The 19,626-nt window shown below is 33.5% G+C and overlaps 1 protein-coding gene across 1 annotated transcript in view; it reads right to left on the bottom strand.

Moving 5' to 3' along the window:
• Positions 1–19,626, bottom strand: part of LOC118199159 (inactive pancreatic lipase-related protein 1-like) — a 94,364-nt gene that overhangs the window by 12,611 nt on the left and 62,127 nt on the right. The window contains exons 4-7 of the mRNA XM_035370965.2: positions 9,305–9,413; positions 5,176–5,289; positions 1,491–1,574; positions 138–395 (exon numbers count right to left, since the gene is read on the bottom strand). Coding sequence (XP_035226856.1) covers positions 138–395; positions 1,491–1,574; positions 5,176–5,289; positions 9,305–9,413 — 565 coding nt within the window. The remainder of the gene's footprint in view (positions 1–137; positions 396–1,490; positions 1,575–5,175; positions 5,290–9,304; positions 9,414–19,626) is intronic.

The following is a 19,626-nucleotide window of genomic DNA, read 5'->3' as shown; positions in this document are numbered from 1 at the left end:
TCGAAAATTATTGTTTCAGACTGCAATAAACAGAAATAGAAATTTATAATTTTATTTTTACACACACAAACAAGAAAACAGAAAAAGTAAATTTAATTTATGTTAAAATAAATCTCTTAAAGGAAAAAACTACTTACGGCAGTAAGGCTCCTCTAAACCAGTTTCTAAAAACATAGTCACAGATTCAGAGGAAGCAAATCGAAGAAATTCCTCCGCCTTGTAACCCATAGGAGCACATTGCGACATGTCCTGTCCACATCCTCTGTCACACTGACCACTGGAAAAATTTGCGTACGAGTCGCATTTATAACCGTAGAATGGACAATCCATGTTTACAGACTCCGTAAATAGCTCTGTAGCATGAACAGCTTTACAGCGACGAAAGCTCTTAATTCCTGAAACAAATCAATGAGTTGAACTCAGTTTTAGCTGCAAAGAGATAATGAAACGCATTAATGTGCTTAAATCTACATTAACACACTACTTCCTTTTCTTTTTCTAGAATACATATTTTGTGCTTTTTTTCATTTATCTAATAAGTACAATATCGTAAAATGGACAGAAAAAAGTTGTGAGACTTGGAAAGCGATCGTACTATGAAAACCAACCTCTTGAATTCATGCGAAGCGTTAGTACTTTGCAATCTCAAATAAAGCAGCAGGAACTGCAGTCTACACATTGTAGCCTTACAGCTTAATAATGTCGTGAAATAGAAATTTTTGCAATTAGAATACTGAAATTTAAACAGAGGAACAGGCTGATACAATCTTTAAGATAATTACCGAGTTGGTTAATCAACCGTAGTATCATGTCTAGAAACACCATAAAAAATACACCAAGAACAAACTTCACATTAATTACGTGAATGTTAGTATACTAGCAATAATATTAGCAGCAGCAATGGTAACAACACTAATTATAATAATTCCAAATCATTGCGTTGCAAGATCATAAGTATACAATCAAACGTGTTGTCGGTAGGAAAACTTTGGGTGGTGTATTTAATTATGGCAAAGCACACTAGGGCTATTTGCTTAAGGGAAGGGATGCCTTCGTGGAGGACGTTCTAAGGGAAACTGGCTCGTATACACGTTACACATGCAGCCAGCCCGTTCGCGGGATTCGAACCTCGGACCGAACTACCAGTGTTCAGCGACTTTACCGCTCGGCCGCTGGTGGGCAGGAAAACTTTGGGAATCGCCGCATTAGTAGTTCCAGATGGATTACAATCTCAAACATAGAAATGAAGACTGTTAAGACATGGAGCTTGCTTGACAATTTTTAGACATGCAATATCTTCAAAATTCTTAGTTATTTGTTACAGAAAGCAAAATTACATCTGCAAACGACTCTTAAAAATAATTCCGAGGAACTTCACATCCGTGTTACGTAATTCGAAAATTAAACTAAAGAGTTAAGCTCTCTAAATGAAAAATGATTGTATACAGAAGTTATAAATTAAAAATATGAACTGTGTAAAACATTCCTACCTTCCAGTAAATTGCAACCAGTTCTTCGCCAGCCAGGGGTGGGATAGAAATCGACATGGCCTGCAGGTTGAAGCATACCTGTAACTATAAAACTTTAATGTAACTACAAGCCATTAGTATTATTACTAACAAGAAGGTATAATTCTCGATGAAATTTTCGAGAGCTGCAAATAGTCTTTGATATATGCGAAGTCACATAAGAACGTAATGCTTAATTTACAATAGTTTGAATAATTTATTTTGACACATTTTATGTAATAATTAAAAGATTTTAGAAGAAAATTTTCATTAGTACGCGGAAAAAGAGCAAACATAATTAGTGTTTCCATGTCTCCAGCGAAACTGATGATATTTCGGCTTTTGATGACATTTTTCATTCACCAAACTTAACCAAACTGAGTGCGTATCTTCATATATTTTCATGTGTGCAAGGGGAATCATTAAAAATGAAATTTCTTTTCCGTCCTTCAAGAACTCAGAACATGATATTATCAATAAAAAGGATAACATAAACAATACGCAGTATTTTTATATGTATATATACGGAATATAAAACAATGAAAGAATAAAAATTTTAATACCTTTCTATTTTGTATACCTTAATAGATATCGAAGATAAATATCGAGCGTAGCTAATGATAAAAAGTGATATCGTTTGGGTGCTAAAAGTATCGTGGAGGCCATCCTGAATCTTGTCAGAAATCTTTAAATAATAAAAGGCGTAGTAGAGACATTAGGTATTTGTTTGGAAACAGGAGATTTGAAAAATTAGCAACGCCTTCGCCGAGAATCGAACCGTGGACCTCTGGAATACGCGCCCAGCGTGCAGACCACCACACCACGAAGGCATGCCAAGAAGGTGGTAGAAATACCTTATAAAGGGATATACAGGACATCCTTTTAAACTGCAGAAATACTGCACTGCAGTTAGATTTTTTAATATCTTCACTCGTTAAGGAGGAAATGATCGAAAAATCGGACGTGAATGAGCCGTTAATGTTCATTTGTTCTTCATTCGATGCCATGCATCATTAGGTTAACTGTTCAGAAATGAACAGAGATAATTTTTATGAGTGATGGAAGAAATTCTACTGTAAATTTCCGATGAGTCTAACAGTCTGCATTCCAACAAAGCCCTCATTACGCATATGTTGTTACGCATAGTGTAAAACATTAAATAAAAGATGAAATACTCAAACGAAGAAGGCAGCTGCCACTGAATTTGGTGCAACTTTCGCAACATGTCTCATACGCAAAAAGAGTTTAGATGTTACAGGTAACGAATATCAGCCGAAGTTCGATTGCACGCAAACAATGGCATATATCTAATGGCAAATATTTGCATAAGTTTTTTGTTTCCAAGAAGATGTCAGTTAAGTAAGAAAGCTCTTTCCTTCATAAACTGTGAGGTTAGCAGTCAGATTTATAGTAAGATGATTATAGAATTATTCAAAACAATAATGGACAGAACCCAACAAAACTGCTGGTGACATTATACTCATGGTATGGAGTTTGTTTCACCAAGCATAAGAACGATGTTGTTGTTTGACTTCCAAATTAATATAAGATCTTTTTAAGACAGTCAGTACTATGCTGAATCACCTGGAATGAAAATTAACAGGTCTATAAAAAATAACATCCCCTTAACTAACAACAATATCAAAACAGTGGCTGACCATTATTTTTCTGGAAACATCTGGCATGGTGCCAGATATTCTCTGATTTAAAAATTTCAAGATGGTCGCCTTCAACAAGGCGTAATGATGCTCATTATTCACCTATAAATAGCAATTCCTATTCATTTCATGTATTGACTATTTAAATTCCATTCCGGAAACATTTTACGCCATAGAAAGGTGTTTCTAGACTTTTGCCTAAAGCTGCTGATTGAATATTATGAAAAAAAATTAGGGTTTTCAAAACCACTAGTCTCTCAAATTACCAGTCGTAAACCTAATTAAAAAATCCCAATTAAAAATAAATTAACAAGGTAGGCTTTCAGACAATGCAATTTTAATCATGTTACACTTTTATAAAAAAAAGCCTACGAAAATTAAATTCGCATAAAAATATGCATTGATAAAAACGGTTTCCATAATCAAATCAATCAAATTAAAAAAATTCACCTTGATACCTGAGGTATTAATTACCAGAGAGTTTTTATTAAAATATTTGGAGACCCTAAATTCGTTGCTAGAAATAACTGCATATATTACACGAATTTCTAAGAAATAACATTTACTTCAAACATAAAGCAAAAAGAAAGTAATGAGTTTTAAATTCTTATTTTGTAGAAATGCTAGAAGTTGTGATTTTGTATCTGACAAATTTATAAGATTCTTGAAATTCTTTTTGCAGTTCTTTTCTTAGGACAGAAATATGTTAATAATTTTAAGGAAATGTTTTAGCACAATTTTGGGGGTCAATTTTTCTATATTTAATAAAACAAAAACATATATAGTAAGTTAAGAAATAAGGGACTTGCTAGTCAGAGTTTTTTTTCAAAAGGATCCATATAAAAGTCTATGGTTTCATGCGATTTTACTAAAAGGAATAACAAGACAAAAATTGTCAAAGTATGAAAGCCCTACTTGATTTCATTTATTTCACACCTTTGGAAGTTTGTAATTCAAGGTACACTTGCATTTTTTGTAATTCAGAAATGAAAGCAGCATTTTATTTAAAAAAAAAAAAAATATCATTTTAGTTACCGACCTTAAATGCTTGGTAACTTGGAGAAGGAAATAAAACTCAATATCAAATCCCGAATTCAGATTTAAAATACTTATAATCTACTTAAATACCATAAAAATGAGATGCTGCGACATGTCTGGTTACACTCTTCCGTAAAGATATATATTTTATATTATTTAACAACTAGTAATTCTGGTACATTTTAATATTTTATGCATTTTAATCGTTCCGAAAATATGCAAGTTTGAGTTATGTAACGTACTCGTAAACATATCATACTTTTTAAAAAATACCAAAATCCTGTTTTCAAGTTAGAAAAGCGTATTTTCTCCTCTGCCCTTTTCCTGTTATTCTATAGCAAAGACTGGACATCGTATGCCTGTTTACAGTACACTATATATTTTTAACAATAAATGATCGATTAAATAAAAATTAAACAGAGCTTGTAGAAGTTTTAACCTTGTTAAACTTCTAGAAGGTTAAATAAAGCTTTAACCTAAATTAAGCTTGTAGAAGTTCATTAGGTGTTTCAAATTAAAAAACCTAATTAATCAGTTCGGCCCTTGTTGAAGTTCAAATCCAATTGGCTAAACGTGATAATCACTTACACCATGAGAACGAAAATTTCTTACAAGCTGTCTGATGCATTTAAGTTTTAACTTGTTTCCATGCATAAAAGAAATAAAACTATTCGCTGTCCCAAAGCTGCCTAATCTTATAAACATTTTACGGATTTATTACATTTACTCGTTCTATTTTAGAACTTCGATTCATTTTCCACAATTTTAAAGCTGCTCAGTGCACATTGTATTAACTACATTATCATCACGTCAAGAGAAAGTACGCACTATTTCAAAAGCTACGAATTTAGTTGCTTTTCTAGAATCTGTATGGCATCCTCTGAGAGAATTGAAATCTGTAATTACTTCCAGTAAATACATAACGAAATAAACCGTTGCTATAGAAATGAAGAATCTGACATCTGAGATACCTTCTGCAGCTCTTGGATTATCAGTGTGTATGACATCAACAAAGAGCGCATCGCTGGGATCAAGACGAACCCTGGGATCAGTATCTTCAAAATAAGGACCAGCAGGATCAAGACCTAAATAAAGGAGAGAAAGTGAAGGTACGAATCCATGTTATGTAAGTAATTATAGTTTTTATGCATATATCTATATATATGCTCTTTTGCAGAGCTTAAATATGAGGAAGACAATAATTTTATTGCGATAAAAAAAAGAGATAATTGCGACATGAAGAGCTAAAGTTCGCGAAATTTTCGTGGCGCTGTTTTTGCTTAAATTATTTTACGGAATCACATTAGAATTTCTGGTGAAGGAGCATATGCTCCAAAACCGAATCTTTAACATAGGTAACCAGTATATATTTTAACTAAATAAAAATATAAATTTTTGTTTAAAATTTACATTTATAAACCTATCAGATTATGAAAACGTTGTTTCAGATCAAGATTACTATTTAATTGGATAATATTGTGTATTTGCAGATATTCTTCATTAAGTTTTTACAAAAGATCGATCGTCATTGAAGGGCACTTCATTTTATTCCGGAAAACATTTTTCTTTATATTCTAGTAAAACTTAAGGTAATTCAATATTGTGCTTTGAATTTTAAGAAAGGATTATTTTTCGGAAATTCTAGTGAAAAGTAGGTATACAAATTATTTAAATATGGTAATAATGATCTAACACTTATAACAGCAATTTGGAGTTGCTCTAAAGTTATTGTTATTACTACGGGTCACTTGAATTAGCATTGCCATAAACTAAAATTGAAGAACTTTTCTATTTTCAATGGTCATAAGGATGTGATGCACCGTGTCTTTAAAATTCCTTATGCAGCCTTTAGTTTCGTAACCTCTGGTTTCAAACATAGATTTCTGGTTATAAAAAAATTTATAGATAAGGAAAATACTCATGTTATCGCATTTTTAAATTAAAAAAAAAAGTTTTGTAAAACTTACGAAACCTAACTTTTTATATAGACCCTGAACCTTATAATTATGTTTAGTAAAAGTTTATACTCTTTCTAAAAAATAATGTTCCGAAAGTTTCACTTCGGTACGACAAAAACGGACTAAGATATTAATTTCTGAGATTATGTGCATGAGTCGTGCACGAACTGAAGAGCGATATGTTTGCATTTGTATGCAGCTAAAAATTAAATATAAGATTATAAAAAAAATTCTGATATTAATAGCATAGTTTTAACTACGAGCATAGCTACGCAACCGGTTGTAAGAAATAGTAATCAATTAATTTTTTTCCCAAAAAAGAGATCTTAGCACAGAATCTTATACATAAATCTCGTGTTCTAAAACAATGGCAAGCTTTTTATACGAATATAGTCCATTAATAACATTATTTACATAAATTAAGCATAAAAAATATTAAATAAATTTTTATTAAATTACTATTCTAAAGTAATAAAACTGCATGAGAATGTATTTTTAGTTTTTGAAACCTTGTAAATTACTTATATGAAAATTCTTTCTTGTTACCATATGCAACAAAGCTTTAAATTAAAGAATGTTTCACAGTTAGTAAATCACAAAAGAATATCACCAGGCGGCATTAAAAGGAAAAACATCAGCCTCGAGTTAATCTAATACACTTTCTCACAGACCCCTTAAGAAAGCCGAAGTGTGTGCTACAAGTCCCTAATTTCGAAATAAAATATCTCGATCAACTTTTGTAACTTAAGTCAAACATCTTACGTATGCTGTGTTTTTTTATAATGAGCATAAACTTTTAAATATAATGACGGAATCAAGAGATCATATAAAAAGATTCCATAATCTGTATATAATTATTTTTTCTAATTTAAAAATGGTAAAATATGCTAGTTGCGTCAATGAAAATAGTTTTGTAAGTGGATGTCGGCCAACGGCTTCGAAGATAACGGCCACATAAGGACTTAAAAGACACGGTGTGTATTGAGGCATTCAGATATAATGGCTAAATAGTGAACTGTCTAGCTTTGCTACTTTGAGCTATAATGATGTGATTCATTTTAAGACTCATTAAAATAATAATGACGAAACTCGTTTGGCTTAAAGATCAAGGATTATCTCCTTGATCTATCATATCCTTGATCATAGTTTAGATATGATAATGCAATAACTCGACTTCACTTACTCAATAAAATCTACCTGAAATTACTAATTTTTCAGATTACCAAGCTGAATACGTATACCAAGCAACTGTGGTTGCCAAAAAATTATAAAATAACCTAATATTTTCAGTACCAGCTAGATGAAAATTTTCGTATTAAGGATGCTAAGACGGTTAAGTAAAATCCTTTTTCTCTGTTCTAATAATCCTTATCTGAGAAATTACAATACTTCTGCATTCAGTTTAAATAATCCGATACCAATATTAAAATAAAATAACTTATCAAAATTGTTCTTACTTTTAGGTATAAAATTTTTTTTTATTTAGTTTACGTAGAATAGATTTGCATGACCTTGAATTTATTAATTTAGCCCAACTTCAGCGTAATTATGGAACTTCTTAAAGTGATTATATTAATGAAACAAAAGCTCGCACTTCAAAGATTAGGTTGGGTTATTTGGATACGGCATAGCACACGAGAGCTAGTATCTACTTAAGAAACGAAATGCTTTCCTGCAGGACTTGCTAAGATAACTTGGCTCGTATTAACATTGCACATGGAAAAGCCCGAAAAACTCCCATGCGGCTAGACTCGCCTGAGTTTGAATCCGAATTTCAACTACGAGCGTTCAAGGGTCTTAACCATTCGGCGATTGATAGGGCACACAATGCTAAGAAATAAGCAGGAAAATCTAGGCTGAAGTTCTATGTAAGGAATGCATCACTTAAGCTCCGCCTATCGAAATCGCTGATAAGAAGTTTTTAATGTATAAATGCTTCAGACGAAAGTTTTCAGTTAGAATCTCACTACTACTAGCGATTTTTACTCTCTTTCTTTTGTTTTTTCTCCCACCAAAATTATTCATTCTTTTGATCTTTTTTATTATTTGGAAAAAAGGTTTCTTTTCGTGAAAAAATATTTTAAACGAAAAAAAATTAAACAAAAAATGCTAATAAAAAATTCAATTAGTTTTTCCTGAATGTTTCGTCATATTTCAAAAGTTTTCCAGGAGAATTCGCTAGAATATTCAGTCAGCATTCATTCTGAACTGAATATACTTGTATATCATCAAACGACTTTTCCGCTTTTTTGAGCCATATTGAAACTTGCATAGTTAACATTAAAATTAGAGATAAAGAAATTTTATTCATATTCATAAATTATGACTTAGCCTTGACATTTTAAAGAAAATATTTTCTAAAAGATAGATAGGTAGTAAAGAGCCAACAATTAATCAATGTATCTGATATAGAAATATTTTACAATTTGAAGATTTTAAAATTAAATAAAAAAATGGAACGACTTTCTTACAAACCTTTTGCATTATATCACTTTTTTTTCATTCCTTTAGAAAAGTTTCATCAATAAGCTCTTTAAAATAAATAATATGAGAAACAGAGCTCGTGGTAACGGCTTTGAACAGAATTTTTGTCTGTACCATTTACTCATGATCCAGTACACCACTGAGGCTTCCACATGACGTTTAACTTAACATATAATGTTACTCAGATTTTTAATGTCGATTTCCTCACTTATTGGAGAAGAGCGCTTTTCTGTTCTATAGATATATTCCCCCTAGAATCTTCCATAACTACTCAGAGTTTGAACTAAATTGGGGATTTTAAGATCGTTCGTTTTAGTTTAACTTGAAAGTATAGAACTTATAACACATATTTTTTTACTTGCAGAGTATTCTTAACATACCAAAATTATACACACTACGCCACATTATACCGAAGCTTGTTTTTTTTCCCTTGAGAAACATCTTAAAAATTGTACGGTAGTCTAAGATGTGAGATAATATGATATTCGGGTTAGTATAATATTTAATTTATGATGCTCCTGTATTTAGTTTTCTCGAGCGTAAGTATCTAAAGCAATTTAATTATCTTCACAGATGGGAAAATACTTATTTTCTATAAATCTATTTTGCTTTCCCGAAGTCTTTAAAGACGTAAGCTTTCAGTGCTGCATTACCTTACCTGTTATTCTACCTAATCGTGGAAGCTGTTCTCCAACATATCCGGCGGCATGTGCACCTAAGTTATAGCCGATGATATGGACATCAGAAGGCGAAATCCTGTACTTGCGCTGCAAAAGAAAAAGTTACTTAGTTACGGAAATAAATATACATTGAATTCTATCTACAAAACAAATATTCTGCGCACACGATTTACATCCCAAAACATTAAATGCCATCTGCTTTGAGTTTTTTATTATAAAATGAAAATAACCAGAAAGACATGTCTTTCAGTATAACAGTTAAGTATAGACATATTTACTGTACATTATTATTTTACGTCAGTACAGTAAGTATAATTCTTCTCAGCATATTTATCACAAGGTTAAAGAATACATTCCTCTGGAAAAAATAGTAATCTCTAATAAAAAATATAGGGTATTCGTAAAGCTCTCTAACAGTGAATTAATGAAAACCATTGTGTATGTAATATTTATCGTATTCTACAACAATATCGACAAAATCATGATAAATTATTGAGATGGGGGAAGGACTATCTACGTTAGTCTTAGACCATGGGTATCAGTTGTGATAGCATAACTTGGTGTTGAACTAAAAGCCTAAAACTGTACTAATTGGATAGAATCATCTGTCAGATGATAATTACCTGAAGCTTTCCTGCTACCGGTTACATGAATTCTGTCTACTGTAAGTAAATGCATGACAAATTATTGTATTGATAAGATTCACCAATTTTCCAACAACAAGTCTCTTGTGAAATAATTTGGTTGATTGTCCAAAATGAATATTTGGTCAAATTTCAATCGTACTTTGACAGTAATTAAAGTTTCAGCCTAGATAAGACGCAGAAGCAATACTGGTCCAACTGGTCTCCATATATCTATCTTACTGGTAATTTTCTGTGTGGAATGCTTAAACGACAGTATTTGAACGAATAACTCATGAGACTTAATCCTAATGGATTGAATGCACACAGAACCGACGATAGCTTGATAAATTTTATTTTACCGAAAGAAATACTTTATAAGGAACTTTCCACAAAAGTATTCTTATAGCTCTCCTCAATATCACACAGCTCAATTAGCAGTTACACTTCAAATACTAAAAATGTTTTAAACACAATGCAATACAAGGAAAGAAAGGTGAGAGAAGCAAACGCAATGCAAAGAAAGAGAGAGAGTCATCTAAAGAAGAGAAGCTCACACGGAGATATCTCAATACACCGTAGTACTCAATGCTCTGAATAAAACAAAAAAACAAAAAAAAAACCGAAAGCTTTCCCGGCAGCCAAGAAATCTCTAATACTTTCCATTTCTCGAAATTACTGGAAGACATATAAGATTAAAATAATGTATAAGTACGCTTACAGCTACATATAGAGATAAATGGCAGTACCAATTATAGTTATACAGGAACCGGACCCAAATGGTCGCCAAGTTTGGCGACAAAAATTAGTTGTTAAAAACCTTCGTCAAGTTTGGCGATATTTCACTTAATTGGCGAGATAGCCATTTACCTCAAGGTTAAACAGACTTGTCCCTGGAATTTTGTTTTTCCGCCTGAGCTTCTTTTTTTTCAAGCATTTCATGTTACATTATACGTAAAATACTACAGTTTCACATATTATAAAATATTTCTCCAGCCTTCTTAGCATGCCTTCGCGGTGTAATGTTCAGCACGCTCGGCACATATTCGAGAGGCCCGTGATTCGAGTCCCGGCGAGGGCATTGCTCATTTCTCATGTCTCCTGCTTCGAAATAACCTAATTTCTCTACAGTGGCGCCCGAACAGGGACGAAGATGATGGATGATGATTCTCCACCAGGATTTGGCGATAGGGACCCCTAATCCCCAGTCAGCCTTTGAAAGGGGGAGTATATAAGGTATTTCTCCCGCCATCTTAGCATGCATGCGCGGTCAGCACGCTAGGCGCGTGTTCGAGAGTACCGAGGTTCGAGTCCCAGCGAGGGCACTGCTCATTTTTCATGTCTCTTGCATCCTAATAGCCTATAATGTCTCTACAATATAATTTCACTAAAACTATTTATATATATACAAAATTCGTAACACTATCTATGCTTAAACACTAGGGAAAAGAAAACCATGTTTTGTTGCACAGACAGGCTGGATACGTTACAGCAATCCAAAATGTATCTAAAATGCATAAAAATTGCAGATAAAACTATGATGCAAGTGAGGAGAAAATCAAATTTTCAGTCAGAAATTTGCATTAAAACTGTTTCGAAAATTGATATTTGTAATAGTTATGAGACTATGAATGGTCTAGAGGAAAAACTGTAAAACATCTTCTTTCAGCAACAAGGAAAAGATTAGTTCAGAGAAATTTGGCTTGTTTGTAACAAATGAAAAAATAAACAGTAACAGAAAATCAGAAATTTTAGTATCATAATGCCATTCAATTCATGAAACATTTTTATAACTTTATATTACTTTCATTCATTGCAATAGTGAAATCTTCAAAGAGTAACTGCTTAAGATTTAATTAAAGGCGATTTTTAACTTTAATTTACAGTACTCAGTCTGCAGGTATTTAAAAAAAAACGTTATTTTTGCAGACTGATCACAATTTTAAAGCACTCTAACTTTTGTCATTGTTGATTCACTTAGCTATTCAAATACTGCAAAAAGGTTGTAGATATGCACAAAGCGTCATGTGAAAGTAATATCTAAGGGAAAGACTAGCTCTAAAATTTACCATTCAAGTTCACTGCAAAGGTAATGTAATTTCCACCATACAGTTTCAGAATATTTACTACATAGTTCCATTTTAGTTTCCGAAAATAATGCCTAAAAACTTTAATTCACAAAATTAAAAAACCTTCTCTTTGTTGTATGCGTTTACACGTTTTCATTTGATACTAAATATTGATCTTAATTTAAATGTTTCCTTTTCAGCGCGAAAATCATAACGCAAAACTCATCAGGCACTATTAAAACTGCAACAAAAATCACTTATAATAAATAAAATATGCTTATGGCATTGCTTTGTAAAGCTAAAATTACACATTTAAAAAAAACATCTTCTTGAATCCTTAAATAAATTTTATTCAGCGTTTTGTTATCCCGGTTGCTTTAAGAAAGTATATGCGATTAAGTATAAAATCATTCCTTAAGTTTCAGCTAGCAAGAGAAACATTTATAGAAATGTTGATAATTTGGTTAATTTAAAGAATTTAGCAATTTTTGAAGCAATAAATCATTACTGTAACATGATAAAGTGGTTCATTATTGTTATTATTTGGTTTATGGTAACTCACGTGGAGTATATTTGTCTAAGAGAAAAGTGGTTTCTTGGAGGCATTTTTGAAAGGAACTGCATCGTATTCAAGGCACACATGGGAAAAAACACGAAATTTCCCATGCAACCAGGCCTTTCGCCGGCATTTGAGCCTGAACGAACTACTAATGTTCAGTGATTTTACCGACTTTTGGCCGCTGCTGGATAAACATAGCAGAGTTTAAAGTGCAAGAAGATTTGGGAGACCATCATAGCTGTCTTGTGGAATACAATATTCTCCAAAAAGATTTCAGTGACAGAAGACCGCGTTGTTCCCCTACTTTCAGCAGAATGCATTTAAAACCCGTTAATTCACAGTTTATTAAAATAGTAATCCCATGTAATAGGTGTCCTGATTGGGTAAAAAGGAAAAATATTTACGTCAGTGAAAGAATAAAATACTTATTCTTTCTTTCTCACCGTAAATGAGAAGTAATAATTATGAATACTGGAAGAAGATAATATTTAGTGAAATAAATCTAATCCATAAGTGAGCAATCTTTTTTTAAACGGGCAAAATATTTTTTAGAGGCGAATGCAAGAAACGTATCAGTTGGTCTGGATTTGAAGATACAGAAGACATAGCAACTTGCACGTAGGTTTGAAATCGTGCGACATTTAGACTCAATTGGTTGTCGCTTCTAATTATTTTCATTGAGGAAAATAACTACAAAACGTGTCATGATCTGCATTGCATACATGACTAATCCTGGAAATTTTTCTAAAATTATCTACCCACATTGATGCCCGCGTTCTGAAATGAATTCCTCACATGAATGGTGTTTTGCAAATCTACCAATTCCATTTTTAACTCGTAGAGAACTATTTTCACATCTACATTAAATGGCGAGGAAATGTATTAAAAGTAAAAACGTTTATTTCCGATCTAAATGCTTTAAATCCGGATTCAAATTCAGTTATTAGTTTTTGTATTTGCTTGGCATATTTTTATGTTTCTGAAGGAATTTCTTTTTTCAAGTATGGAAAACATGACGTATCGTTTGACAACAGATGTTTTTCCAAATTTTGAGTTTGCTTTCAAAAGCTTTAATTTTATCAAGCTTGTTATGTATAAACTGACTTTTTCCTTGAATTTCCATGTTTCAGCCATACAGATGCTTAGTTATACCGAAACAAAAGGCAAAACTACTCATCTATTCTGTATCGAATGGGTATTTTTGCGTTTCCACAAATAATTTATTTTCATCTTTTAAGTTAGATACTCTTTTTAGCATAGCTCCTCTACCCAACAAGTGTACTTCTGCATTATAAATTATATCGCCATAATCACTTTCCAAATCTTTTAAAAAATCTTTAAATTCACGTTGATTTAATACTTGAGATTCGAGATAATATATAAGGATTATTACAGTCGTTTTAACATCTGGCATATTTAAAGTTTTTGCGAAAAGCTTCTTTTGAGGAATTAAGCAATGATTAACAAATATATCTGTCAAGTTTTTTATATCATTAAATTATATTCCTGCAACTCTTACTTTCATGTTAGCCATCGCTCGTGCTCCCTCGCTTCATAATGCAGATAATATTTTACAATGAAATTAATAAATTCTCCAACAGCGATTTTATCATTAAACAGGTTTCATTTACCTGTCGCAATCATTGGCATCAGTGAACCTAGGACTCTATCGCCAGATGAAAAACTTTGATCTTTAAATATATTTTGCTATTGTTTAAGCTTTTCTGTAATTCATTCAATTTCGCTTTTTGCATTTGGCCTTGGTTGACTTTATAATTTGTGTCATGTTTCGTCTCATATTGTCATTTAATATAACATTCTTTTAACACGGATACTGAATCTGAGCATAAATGGCAAACAGCTTTGCCATTTAGAAGAATGAAAAAATAATCCAATTCCAATTTTTCATTAAGACTTCAATTTTCACCCAAACATGTCGTTCTTTTGTTTTCGAGGACATTTTTCCAATTGTAAAAATAGAGCAAGCGTTTATAAAAAAAATTGTAAGAAATTAATTTTCGGTCGACGCAGTTAGTTTTTAAATTAAAAAAAACTATCTACATTTTTATTATGATGACGTACTAACAATCAAAAAAATAGTCAACACAAAAAAGTTTTAATTTGGAAAAAATCTTTTAATTAAGCTTGAAGAATTATCGTGAAATAAGCAGTTCATATGATTGTGAACGACTGTCAGTGTCTAACGCACACGCCCTTGTGTGCAACTCGCTTGCTCTTTAGATAAAATAAGCCAACAAAAACAACTTAGTCTGATTTTGGTACGCACGGGATAGAAAAGAAAACAGTAATACCTAGTATTCTTCTCTTCTCGCTGGCATCTGCGATAATCTATGTACAATATGTGATCATCGTCTACTGATCTGGCGGGTGTTTAAAATTCAATTATTACAGGGCGTCTGTATAAAATATTTGAGAGGATTCATAAAGAAATAAGATAGTTGGCTAACCAAGAAAGACGATTAGTTTTGAATTTACGTAGGTGGCGCGTAAACTGCAACTGGTGGAGCATCGTCACCGAAAATGAGACAGCCGTACCCAGATGCTGCAACACGCTTCAGCTGATGACATACTCTACTGCACTTCGGATAGAGGGTTTAGATTTTCACTTTTAATTAGTCACTCTTATCAGATAAAACACGCTTGTTGAAGAATAAAATAATTTTTAAACTTTGTCAGTTGATAAAATTCGATATTAAACACCTCCCAGTGTCCCTTCTCTGAGCGCGCGAACCCTAATGCTACGAAGCGGACTCCGTTGAGCTTGAGCTTTTAACGAGCCTCACAAGAGAAATCAGCCGGGCAACATGCGGGCCACCGGTTGCTCCCGCCCAGTGCAGGATTTACGTATAAGCTACACAAGCTATAGCTAAGGGCACTCGCTTTCTTCCCCCCTCCCCCCCCAAAAAAAACCCTCTAGGTATTCGAAAATCATATTTGGCGTTGACTATAATATCTGGATTTGTAAAGGGCCCCATATTTTAAATAGCTTAGGGCCTTATCAAGTCTAAACCCGGCCCTGCTCGCGGCTGATCTTTTCTAACGTCTTGAAATTGGAAGGTTTAATTTTTAAATGAGATCCAAAAGAAAATTAACTAGAATTTCCGAAATTGAGCGTAGTTTCAACAGTAGACCATAATAGAAGCGAAGTTATGACACGAGAATACATGGTCCCTATTAAAACAGTAATCTTATATTTATTAATGGTACAATGGATCACTACCAAACATACTAGCATTTTAAAATGGAATTTGAGCCCACCAGCGGCTGAGCGGTAAAGTCGCTGAACACTGGTAGTTCGGTCCTGAGGTTCGAATCCCGCGAACGGGCTGGCTGCATGGGCGTTTTCGTGATTTTTCCCATGTGTAACCTGTTATACGAGCCAGTTTCTTTTAGAAAGTCCTTCAAGAAGGCATCCCTCCCCTTAGGCAGATAGCCCTAGTGTGCTTTGCAGTAATTAAATAAACCAAACCAAACCAAAATGGAATTTGAAATCCTCAACATAAAAACTGAGCCTGTAATTGAATTCCGAATTCTATCAAAATAATGCCCCTAAGCATTCTGCTAAGAATGTAATATTCTGGCTGCTGTTTAATTAATTCAGGAATAAAATTTACACCGAAAACTGTAGAGAAATCAGGATTTTTCTAAACGAAAAACACAGAAAGCCAGATATGCCATTGCCAGAATTCGAACACGGATCTTTCAGTTAGATGAACATGCTATCACTTGCACTACGACAGCGTGCACAGGGAAAAGCGATAATCCCTTATATCCTCTTCCACTTAAAGGGCGACAAATCAACTGGACCACCGGACCAAGTACAAGTGTGGATGAATTATCGTCCACCACATGTTTAAGGCAGGCGGCATTAGATTCTTTAGCATCGAGAAGCATGAAAAATCAACTATGCCCTCACCGAGGTTCGAACCGCGGATCTTCCGCTTTCTAGGAAGGCGTGCTACCGTTTACATCACGAGAGCATGCAAAATGACTGCCATAATTCCTTATAAATAATTTTAAAAAATTTTATCTCAATCTATGTTGGAAATATAAAATTGTGTTTTGAAAGTTAATATAATAAAATGTTCTTTAAAATGCTATATATTGGGCTCTGATTTTCATGTCCGGCCATTTTCGTTAGATGTTGTTGTTCAAACAAGAAAATATTACAGTTTAAATCCGATAGGGTACTATTCGGTTTCGAGGGCCGTAAAAAAGGTGCAGCGAAAATGTACGCGCAAAAGCGCCAAATCTAGCAAACGCGCCCATTTAACAGCGTGCCAAATCTAGTGTACGCGCTGATTTCAGATTGCGTAAGTTTATATAGTTCTATATTTAAGACGCCATTGAAATACTAGTTTAATTTTTAAATTCTTTTTTTTATTTTAAATCCTTTTTTGATATTCTATGGATTTAACAATTTGGGAATTGCCCATGACGAAAACTCGGCAATAAAATTTTGGGTAAAGTGCAGAATCACCGACTGTTTGACGCGTTTTTAAGAATTGCACATACTCGGTATCCACGTGCACATCGACCTATTTTCACTTTAAAAAAAATCCTAGAATTGCACAAAATAGCACTGCGTACACCCTTAACTTTATCTATGTACACATCGACCTATTTTCACTTAAAAAGTAACAGAATATTGACAAAAATCCAATTGTTTTTACCCTTGTAAAAAGCGGCAAACAAATAAGTGAGCGATTCGGCACTTTACCGAGAATATTTTCAAAGAAAAGGCATCATTCATTATAGAAAATTACGTTTGAACAACCAACGAGATGAAATTATGCTTTAGCGGTAAGTCGAGAGCGAAATAGCGATGCAGGCATCCATTCAGTTATGTTTAGCAATTTTTATATAAATTATAATAATGAGCTGAAATAATTTACTCTTATGCTTCCATTCAATCATGTTTAGCCTTTTTCGTATAAATTATAATAATAAAAAAGTATTACTATATGAAATTAACCTTTCATCTAAATTAAAACATCAATCTTAAATAGTTATTTACTATTATACTTCCTTTCTTGCCGCAATTATTAGGGTTGCCGCAATTATTTTTAGCAGCATTGGCATCAACAATATTTTGGCGATTTTTTACGGCCCTCGAAACCGAATAGTACCTCCGATAGTTTACTTTTGGAAAGATTATTTGAAATATAAAAGATTAAGTAAACGAATACTTCAAAGAAAATTATTATTTACAACTTATTGCACTTAAAAGTTTGAGATTAATTTTAAAAATTAAACTTTTGCGATACTCTGTATATATTGATCAAACGGATACCAGGAAGATTACATAAGATGAACACGGAATTTTTCTTTTCATGCTTGTCATTAATACCACCCGCAGAAATTGTTTTCCTAAATGGGCTTTCTTCATGAAACCTTTCCTCCTAAGTAATTGCAATGGGGTTTCCGGACTCTGCGAGCTTCATCACCTGAGCAAATATCATATTGGCGTCTCTTCACTCGATTTGCTCAGCGACAGATGATAGCGCTTTAAAAAAAATTTTAAAATTAGGAGGAGAGGAGCTGTAGGAAATTATGTCTGGCCAAGATCATAAACCAATCCGTTCATAGCTATTGACAGTTACTGCAGTCATGGAATAAGACATGAATAACGAAGTTAATAGTTATAGTGCATGTGCTTATGTTAAGGTACACGAATCTTTTTACACAGTTGCCTGAAAGCCCCACTAGTGGTCGAATGGTTAAGGCTGCTGAATACTCAGATTTCAACTCGGGTTCGATCGAAGGCGAACGGGCTGGGGTCATTATGGGTTTCGTGATTTTTCCCATGTGTAACGTGTATATGAGCAACTTTCTCTTAGAAAACCTCCATAAAGGCAACCATCCCTTATGAAGGTATTTCTGTTGTGCTTTGCCACACTCAGATAACATAAATAAGTTAACCAGTTGCCTGAAAAATTCTGCTGAAAATCTGGTATACCTACTCAGTTAAGAACACCGAAAAATAAGAACCGTACCAGACGGAGCGAGAAGTTCTAATGATACTCTTTCCCATTTCTTGTAAACATAACAGTCTCCTGAGCGTAATCTACTTAAAATTGAAAACAAATTACTTTTTAGTGCAGGTTTATAACTTCGTTAAATCAAACTTCTAATGAAAATACTAACCTCTTCATGTCTTGTGACCTACTCAGATTATGCGAAGATATACTGAAAAATGATAAAGAATTACTTTGTTTATACTTACACCAACACCTGCTCCAACAACTTTGACATATCATAAGCATAGATTTTTCTCAGTTACTTAGTGATTTTCATCCACAAATATGTTCATGCATACATAAAATACTTAAATAAAACATTTCGCAGAAACCGAAATGACCTGCCAAGCATTATCGCATACCTGCTTTTTTTCACCTAATCTGGCTCTGACTGACTCTCGGGAATTCTCTCTCATAGTGTTTATCATTAACCTAATCAAATCGTTATGATTTCTGGCTCTGGAAATTTTGGGGCTCACCAGCGGCCGAGCGGTAAAGTCGCTGAACACTGGTAGTTCGGTCCGAGGTTCGAATCCCGCGAACGGGCTGGCTGCATGGGCGTTTTCGTGGTTTTCCCCATGTGTAACGTGTGTACGAGCCAGTTTCGCTTAGAAAGTCCTCCACGAAGGCATCCCTCCCCTTAGGCAGATAGCCCTAGTGTGCTTTCTTCATGAAAGGCGTGAAAGGTTATGACCGAGGATATTCGGTTTGGCATCGGTTGTACCATTTTTGGCAACTTTATCGCTCGCGCCGGCGAAATGGAAAATTGCGCCGGCCGAACGGAAAAGTACCGAATTTGTTACTTCAGTTTCGGACATTGATGTAGTATTAGATTCAAGTTATTCTAATATGGCTAGACTCACAAAGGCTATCTGTTTAAAGGAAGATATGCCTTTGTGAAGGACTTTGTAAGGAAAACTGGATTGTATTCACGTTACACATGGGGAAATTACGAAAACCAATCATGCAGCCAGCTCGTTCACTTGGAATCGAAACCTCGTCGAACTT

The sequence above is a fragment of the Stegodyphus dumicola genome, chromosome X2 (genome assembly GCF_044657685.1).
Source record: "Stegodyphus dumicola isolate Sdum_Otavi_A_Nest chromosome X2, ASM4465768v1".
NCBI lineage: Eukaryota > Metazoa > Arthropoda > Arachnida > Araneae > Eresidae > Stegodyphus > Stegodyphus dumicola.
Note: the sequence above shows the minus strand (reverse complement) of the source record. Positions and strands in the feature narration are given on the sequence as shown.